The sequence below is a fragment of the Athene cunicularia genome (assembly GCF_003259725.1).
Source record: "Athene cunicularia isolate RWA chromosome 11 unlocalized genomic scaffold, athCun1 chr11_part1, whole genome shotgun sequence".
In the NCBI taxonomy this organism is placed as follows: domain Eukaryota; kingdom Metazoa; phylum Chordata; class Aves; order Strigiformes; family Strigidae; genus Athene; species Athene cunicularia.
This window is the reverse complement of record NW_020799113.1, coordinates 17,949,545-17,957,989: the sequence shown is the minus strand read 5'-3', so window position 1 is coordinate 17,957,989 and position 8,445 is coordinate 17,949,545. Positions and strand designations below refer to the sequence as shown.

General features: G+C 42.7%; 2 protein-coding genes across 2 annotated transcripts in view; one reads left to right on the top strand and one right to left on the bottom strand.

Annotated features, from left to right (window-relative positions):
• OGFOD1 (2-oxoglutarate and iron dependent oxygenase domain containing 1) overlaps positions 1-1,615 on the bottom strand; it is an 11,180-nt gene extending 9,565 nt beyond the window's left edge. The window contains exon 1 of the mRNA XM_026856966.1: positions 1,580-1,615. Within this exon, the coding sequence (XP_026712767.1) occupies positions 1,580-1,615 (36 nt within the window). The remainder of the gene's footprint in view (positions 1-1,579) is intronic.
• Positions 224-7,041, top strand: NUDT21 (nudix hydrolase 21). Its single transcript, XM_026856634.1, has 6 exons — positions 224-2,437; positions 3,651-3,714; positions 4,404-4,493; positions 5,149-5,224; positions 5,587-5,701; positions 6,754-7,041. The coding sequence occupies exons 1-6, from the start codon at positions 2,319-2,321 to the stop codon at positions 6,773-6,775; spliced, it is 486 nt and encodes a 161-aa protein (XP_026712435.1). The 5' UTR covers positions 224-2,318; the 3' UTR covers positions 6,776-7,041.
• Positions 7,042-8,445: the final 1,404 nt, after the last annotated feature.

Sequence of the window (8,445 nt, the reverse complement as noted above, 5' to 3'; positions counted from 1 at the left end):
TCTCCCGCCCACCGCGCTTCCGGCGCGACCATAGAGAGGATCCGCTCTATCCCGCCCTGTCACTGGCCCTTTGTGGCCGCGCACCGCCCTTCCCCGCTCGGTGAACGCCCCCGGGCCGCCGCCCTTGGGCAGCCTGCGGGAGGTTTCCCCTCAGTACCTGCCGCGCAGGGGCCGCCAGGGGTCCTGGGCCACCCGGGGTCCTGGCCCTCCGCTGGCCCGGGGGGCTGAGGGGAAAGCGGCGGAAAAGCCGGTTGCCGGCGAGGGGTCTGTCCCCCCACTAACCCCCTCACTGCAGCATGTTGTGGGTGCTAAAAGCTTGTTAGCGATCGAGGGAACGTGGAACGTTTAGTATGCTTTAGTGTATAGAAACAGCATCTGACTCGGGAAGCGCGAACCCCGAGTAACAGAGGGAGTACTTAGACACGGTGAACATCACCTGGCCTGCGCTTCCTGTGTGTGCTTTCCTCGGAATCAATGCGCGTTGGCGGCAGAGGGAGGAGCGGGCTGCTGGCCTAGATGGGATTTGGGCTTGTCTCGTAGTCAGTGGGATGTGATTAGATATGCCTGGTCTTTGCTCATTGTCTGGGGCAGGTATTTAAATTTAAAGTCAGAGTGCTTCCTATCAGAGAAAATATGTCATAGATACAAACTATTTGTTAATAAATATTTACTTACTTTAAATGACAAGCCATATACTTTAACTTCTTCCAGTAAACTCTGGTGGATGTGTTCTTTGCAGAGTACATCTGATAAGCTGCAGAAACAGCAAATGTTAACTTTAACAGTCAATACTCAATTTTAGCTATTAATTGCAGACTCATGCATTTTTTTGGTACAGCTGAGTTTATGCACAGTTAAGAATCTTGTGGAAGTTCAAATATGAACTTCATAGAATAGAATATTTTAATAGTATTTCTGAAGAAAAGACTCAATGGGAAGCTGTGTTACCAGCATCTCTTTTTTTAAGTTATAGGCTAAGGGTTTTGATGTACAGACAAATGTACCCACATTAGTATAGTATGGATTAGCATAGTAGATTATTAATAAAGTTATTTGTATATCTCAAAATGGAAATGAATGGAAATATAAATTTAGATGGTTCTAAGCTGTAAGTGAGTGGGGGAACTTGCTAAAAAGTGAATCTGATTAGGAAGCTGATTGTTTTGGCTCACTTGTGTACATGAGAAAGGGCTCTAACAACTGCAACTGACTTGTGATTTCACCACAGTAAAACCTGAGGAAGATTTGGAGGGGGGAAATATGAGGGGGAGAAGAGGGCATGCTACTTATTTGACAAGATGCATCTCAAGGAAAATATTCCCTGTGAAATCAGTCATTCTGTTGATTCAGTTGCCACAGGTCAATAAAACCATGGTGATAATTCAGACTGCTCTGCCCAGAGCCCATTTTCCTCTCCCTTTTTGGCTTAGCCAGATGATCCTGTCATCCCTCCAGGCCTCATGCTATCAGATCTCTGTTGGCTTTTGTTGTACAGTAATGTTCTCCCATTGCCCTCTGTGTTCTCTAGGACTGACTGATTTCCTTCCTTTCTTTTCTGACTCTCTTCAGTCTTTCTTACCTGGTGAAATCTCTCCAGTTTCTGCTGTACTGTCATGAGAGAATGTAGAGTTCCAGCACCTAGCCCAACAGTGATCTGCTCAAACTCTTGGTCTTACCCCAGGCTCCTGGCCCTGCACTTAAGACACTCAGCATTTCTCATCTTCTGTCATCCAGATGTCTGATTTCCCACTTCAAAACAAAACCACTTCTAACAGTTTAGTTCTCAGGCGTTTCATTACTTCTGCAGGAAAAAAACCCCACGCACTGTCCTGTGTAGCTTGCTTCCTTCCCAGCAGAGCTTTTTCTCTCCTGTCCCTTTCCAGGCTCCTCTCAGAGCCATAGCTGCCTTTTCTCTGTGGTGTTGAGATCAAAGAGGGTGGCTGTTGAGTAACAGTAGCTGCTGGTTCTTCCTGGCTGCTTTCCTCCTTTTGAATTGGCACCACACTAATGTGTGGATCAGCAGGATCTACTGCACTCGTAGGTATTGTAGTGCAGATCTTCCTGTGACAGGGCCCCACAAGTCACAAACAAAAATTTCTAGCCCAGCGCTCTGAGGGAGTTGCTATTCCATCAAGTGCAGAATGTTCTGCCCTAGGGTAGATGCTGTGCCATGGTGATCTAAATGTAGATTTCTTGTTATACAGTAACATTTTTTCCCCCCTCCCCCCCCGTACAGGTATCCTCTGACAAATTATACATTTGGTACGAAGGAGCCCCTGTATGAGAAGGACAGTTCTGTGGCAGCTCGGTTTCAGCGCATGAGGGAAGAGTTTGACAAGATTGGCATGAGGCGGACAGTGGAAGGTGTTCTGATTGTGCATGAGCACAGGCTGCCCCATGTGCTGTTACTGCAACTGGGTACAACTTTTTTCAAGCTGTAAGTGTCTGTTTGTTGAACGTAACTTTTAGTTTAACTTTATTGTCACAGACTGCTAAACATGTGGGCTAAAATGTGGCCAACTGATAAATGCTTTGAATGATTAATTCTTGCAAAGACTAGTCTGGGAAAGCTGTTTTGAATGGTGGGCTTTTCACCTCAAGTGTATTGGTCTGACTGCTCATGAGTGAAGTGACTTAGTTTGGAACCAACTGGAAATCTTAGTTATGGTGCATTACTGTGGTAAAATCCTGTTTAAAACTCATTATCAGTAGTTAGTGTGTTGTTCTTACATTGTGAAAGCTGTTATGCTTAAATATGCTTATGCTATGGCTGCCAAAATGGTATAGTGAAGCTCAAGGAATAAACCCCAGTAAATGCAGAATGGTGACTGTTTACAAACTACTGGGTGAGCTGGGGAGGTCAGGAAAGGTGGGCATCTGAATTTGGGAAAATTGCTTCCCTTTGTCTCATAGTTATCACTGCTGGAGTTATATTTTAGGGCCATAGTGATGGTGGTGGTGCTTGTTTTCTCTTTTAAACTGGATGGGCTTGACTTATATCAAGTTATTCTGCTTGTTCTTTTTCTTATGTTTTTAGCATTTACATGGTTTGTTCTCAAATGTGTGTCTGAAATGTAATTTTATATCCAGATTCTTTTTTAACGTCTTGACTTGGGGGATGTCTTGACTTGGGGGACAAAATAGGCTAGACTCCAGAACTTTTGCAAAACTCTGTAATGATGAAAATGTGTTATTAGTTTTTTTCATTAACCTTGCATCAAATGCAGGATGGTTCCCCTTGTGAGTTGTTTTTTCTGCTTCTGTGTGCTTCAGTGGGTGCTGTTTTTTGAGATAAAACCAAATACAGTCGGTATTTACAACTCTCTTCAACTTCTGGTGCTTTTAAAATTCTGCCTTCTAAGTGTCCCAGTCATTATCATGTATATTTTTACACTCTGTCCTGCCGAAGTTAAAGTATTTTATATAATAGCTATTTTTTTAAGGGACACAGAGTAGCCATTTTAGTCATGGTTTTGATGAAAGCTATCCTACTGTTTTCAAATTCAGCAAAGTTAGATTTGGAACTTCTGACTTAAGGGTCTTGAGTGAATTTGTAGTTCCCTGCCTGGAAACACATCCAAAGTTACCTGTGAAAGTTGGTAAATGCAATAAAACATAACTTTAGCTTTCATCATTGATTATTTTAACAGACCTGGTGGTGAACTCAATCCAGGAGAAGATGAGGTAGAAGGGCTCAAACGCTTAATGACAGAGGTCTGTTTCTTTCATTATGTTGCTATACTGGAATGTTGGATTATTTTAGAATTAACAGAATAAGCCATGGCATTAGAGTAGTCTCCTTACTGTTTCTGTTATGTTGATGCTTTTGTGATGTTCTCAGGCAGTTAACGAATAAAGCAGTAAGTTTTCATTTGTCTGCGTCATGAATGTGACAGAATGGTCTAGTGGCTGGTTTCCTAATTGCTGCTCAAGTCCTGTGTTCATTTGCAGCTTTGCTTTTTGGCTTGCTTCAGGCAAGCGAGCGTGCAGATAGGCAAAAAAATATGTTTCAGAGCACAACTGATGAGGACTTGCCTTTGAGATGGTCTTCCCAATGCACCAATTAACCTTCCGGGCTCTCCAAGTAACCTAAATTAATACTGTCACATAGATTAACAATGCATTTCATTCTTCCCATTGGTCTGGCAGGACACGGTTCAACTGAATACAACGTAGAATTTGAAATGCTCTTGAAAGTGTACTTGTCCTGTCAGGTGAGGCTTTTACTAAAAAAAAGTCACTTTATGCAAAAATGTTTTAAAATTCTATTAAAAGCTCTTCAGAACAGTTCTGAACTACATCAGACCCTTATTACAGTAAGTCTTCATGCTTCCAGTATGTGTTTTCTAAAAAAAATTGGCTTGGGCTAATTAGAGTTTTGACTGTAACTGGATTTTTGGTAGATACTGGGTCGTCAGGATGGTGTTCAGCAAGACTGGGTGATTGATGACTGCATCGGTAACTGGTGGAGACCGAACTTTGAACCTCCACAGGTGAGTAATCATGTTGACTTTCATCTTCTTCAGTCAAATATTGATCTTTGAAAAGCCTTTAATTTACCAGTTTGGCTTTTTGAATACCTGCTGCATGAGCAGTTAGTTTTCTGTTTTTTACGTATTTCATCTCCTTTTTATGGCTGAGGAGAAACAACAAACTTTTTTTTTCCTGGAAACTCTGGTCTTCCTCCTCACACCCATCCTGATGGATGAGAAACCCCTGGAGGTAACAGCTTCCAGTCCTGTGCTGAGCCAGACAGCCATTTCAGTTCCTGTTGTAGTCACAATGGAAACTGTTGCACTGCTGCATGTGGAACAGATGTCCTGTGAAAAAAAATAGTTTTGCTACCCTATTTGTAAATGCTTTAATATAGAAAATACTTGTTCAGTTTGCTGTTAAGCATTTCTGTCTTACTGGGATGTTTTGACTGCTCATGTGTATTGGTGCCTCTTTAGACCCTGTCAATAGTTGTGACAGCAACAGCGTTCCTTCCTGAGAGCTTTCTTACAAAAGTGGTTGTCATTATTTGATGCCATGAAAGAACAATATATGAGATGCTGAAAGCCTGCATGATCATTTATAAAGTGGCACTTAAGATTGCACAACATTTTCAAAGCTCCGTACAACGAATTTTTATTGTTTTTCTTCCAGTATCCCTATATCCCAGCTCATATTACAAAACCAAAAGAGCACAAAAAGCTTTTCTTGGTCCAGCTTCAAGAAAAGGGTAAGTGAGTGTTTGCAACAAAGGACTGTATTTCTAACTGTCTAAATTCTTGCATTTCATGCAGAGGGATGTAGCAACAAGTTTGTGTTCATATGCTTGCAGTTGTTTATAGCTGATTGCTAAAAAAGTTAAATGCCAATATCAGTTCTGAAGGTAGGTGATCCTTTGAATATGAGTGCCTGGTAAATGCTCATTCTGCTCCTGCATCAGTATATGTACAGTGTATGAACACCTTATTTAACCAGAAAAGGAATAAGCCTACTATAGTGCTATATGTAGTGAACTTTTGAGGTGTGTGACGGGCAGTGATACTTTGACTGTGTGGTGGTTTTTCTTACTAATCAACTTATATTTCTTTTTAGCTTTGTTTGCAGTCCCAAAAAATTACAAGCTGGTTGCTGCACCATTGTTTGAGCTCTATGACAATGCACCAGGATATGGACCCATTATTTCCAGCCTTCCTCAACTTCTGAGCAGGTATATTATGATTTATTTATATTGTAGTTCTTGGGGACACATTTGCTGTGGGACACCAGAGCAAGGCTGGCCACTACAGAAACCACCTTGAAAAGGTTGCAGCTATCCCAAAGAGCTTAGAATCTACTTCAGACAAGATGTGACGGACAGTTTAGAGGCACTGACTGCAACTTCCTAGCACCAAAGTGCGATCTAGCAGTTGTAGCAAAAGAAGATGTGAAAGAGCGTGAGGATGAAACTGCGCAGGCTAAGGAGCAGCTTCTTATATGCGCTGGGGCAGCATCAGAGTGAAAGCCCAGACGTGTGTTTGAAGTGCTGAGTTAGGTGTGCACGTTATCACAGCTTTGTGCTGAATAAACCTGATGGGTTCTTTTAGATTCTGTGTAGTAGAGTTTATAACACAAGTAGGGACAGCTGTATTTTTTGCCTTCCTTTTCCTGACGTGCACACTGTTTGGCTTTCTTACCTGAGAATGGTGTGTACCTTGGGTCTCCAGAGCTCACTAGTCTCACTGGGTTCTGTTACGCAGCAAACGTTCAGGGACATCAGGCATCTCACAGCCTGGCAGCCGCTACTCAGGGAAGTAGTTCTGTCATCCACCTACTTTGATCAAAAAAGTCTGTTAGCAGAATGTCAACACTGGTATTGCCCATAGCAGGCTTGCATCGTGCTGATTTTTTTTCTCTGTCTAGCCCCAATTTTGGCAGTTGTAGCTATGGGGCTTCCCCTTCCCCTACTTTCTCCTGAGTAGCAGCTGTTAAGCAGCCAAATGCGTTTGGTGCCAGTGCAGCAGACACATCCAAAGGATGGACATCTGGAAGCTGAGATGGATGCTTGCTTTTGCTGCTTGTGGTGAAACTTAGTTAAGAAGAATTAGCTCTTCTCTTGAGAATGTGCTTCCTGCTGTATGATAAAGCTGTCTTACTAAAAAATACACTTTTGTGCTGTCAGATGGAGGCTTACAAAGAGCAGAAAAAAAACATTTGCTTATTCATTCAAAAATGTCAAAAAGAATGAAAATCCCTCACTTGATATAATCATTTTAATTTTAGGTTCAACTTTATTTACAACTGAATTCCTGTATACCTGAAGAGTCTGATAGAAGAAGCCGTCTCTGTGAGCACAGCTTTAAGATGTAGAGAAAAGAATATGTGTGACGCAAGGATTTTTTTTATGTCATTCTTTTCCTGAAGGCCACTAAACTTTCTATTGTATGAATAGAGGAGTGAATCTCAGCTGTTAGGTAGTGAGATGGCAATGTGATATCAGTGTTTTAATCACTTTTCATTGTAATACTCACCAAATTTTTTTTGTACAACATTAAACAAAATGGTTAAGATCCTGTTTGTCTTGGGTTTGATTTTTTTTCCTTTAGTTGTCTCCTGCTTTTAGATACATATTTTAAACTTTACTACTTTCTTCCAGGAATACTAAAGGTCTTGGAAACAAGAGAAGGACCTAAACCATTCAGGGACCATTTGCATGCGCTGATCTGCATCCCTGAGCAGGAATTAGTCTGAGGGAGAAATTAAACAGTATAAGTAGGTGCAGTATAATTCTGAGGCCTAACTTAGATACAGAATTGTTGTTTTGAGGGAGGAGTACTTAAAGACAAGTGTAGCCTTTGTTCAAAGCTTACCAGAACTGTTTTGGAAGCGTTAATGTTTGTTCAGGGCTTGGAGGAGATGCAATGTGTATCTTCTCCCTCAGTGCCCCTTTAAGAAAATAACAGCCCAATAAATTCTCTTGATCTGGCCTGAGATCCAGTTTAAATATGGAAAATGAAATTAATTTTGTATATTTTTCTATAGCTACAGGAAAGAATTTGGGTCATGTTGAAGTGTTTTGGTAATGCCATGTGCAAGTGGTTCCACGTTATGCCAAACTGTTGTAGTAGACCAGCACATGGGGGGATACCCAGGGATACCTGTACTTCTGCTTCCTCACCTCAACATCGCAGTCTATTACAGGTAGTAAATATCAACCTTTTATAGGTGTTTTTTTTAACATGCTTGGCTAAACATCAATTCCAGTTGAATGTGTCCCTTCCTGATGCCCCTAGCCTTCCATGGTTATGGTTAACTCTTTAATAGAGACTTGCTACCCTATTCTGCCACTGACCAGAAGATGCACTGTTGCCTGTGCGCTGTCCTGTTTTACAAAGGTGGTGTTGGGGAGCCTGTGCAGCCAGGAGACCTGAAACTTGCCAGCATGCTTGGTTCTGTTGCCAGCTGTACTGGTAAGCTATGTGCAGAGCAAGTGCCACAGCTTGGTGCTTCAATCAGATTGGAGCTGGGCAGTGTGTGATCAATTCTGAAAAATGTAGCGGTAGGGTTGTTCACTTTGGTCCTATGGATGGAAGGCCTAGACATACGGTGAGCAAAATGTGTTGTTTCTTAGACAACTGCCAGATGGGGAAAATAAAGCTAGGAGGTGAGCATGGAATGGAACAATTTTTGCATGGGGAAGTGAGGAAGGGAAGGTTTGGAAGTCAGATGGTGTGAGAACAAGGTGTGGAGCACGGCTTTTGAGGCCTGGCAGTTAACAGTGTCCTCGTCTTCCATCGCTGCGTGCCAGTCTGTGGGACTTTCTGTTCCGAACTACCTGTGAAGCTGGAGCGCAGCATCGGCTCTCAGCCCTCCGCTTCGACTACCTGCCTGCAGGCTTCAGGGCTATCGGGGGAGGCCCCCTCCAGCGCCCGCCCCGCCGTCCGCCGGTGCGAGGCGGCGCCGGGAGCGGGCCGG

Excerpts from the sequence above, each read along its gene's own strand:
- NUDT21 (XM_026856634.1), top strand. The coding sequence starts at position 2,319 with ATGAGGGAAGAGTTTGACAAGATTGGCATGAGGCGGACAGTGGAAGGT. Across the intron at positions 2,438-3,650 it reads GGTACAACTTTTTTCAAGCT|ACCTGGTGGTGAACTCAATC; the intron begins GTAAGTGTCTGT and ends TTATTTTAACAG. Across the intron at positions 5,225-5,586 it reads GGTCCAGCTTCAAGAAAAGG|CTTTGTTTGCAGTCCCAAAA; the intron begins GTAAGTGAGTGT and ends ATTTCTTTTTAG.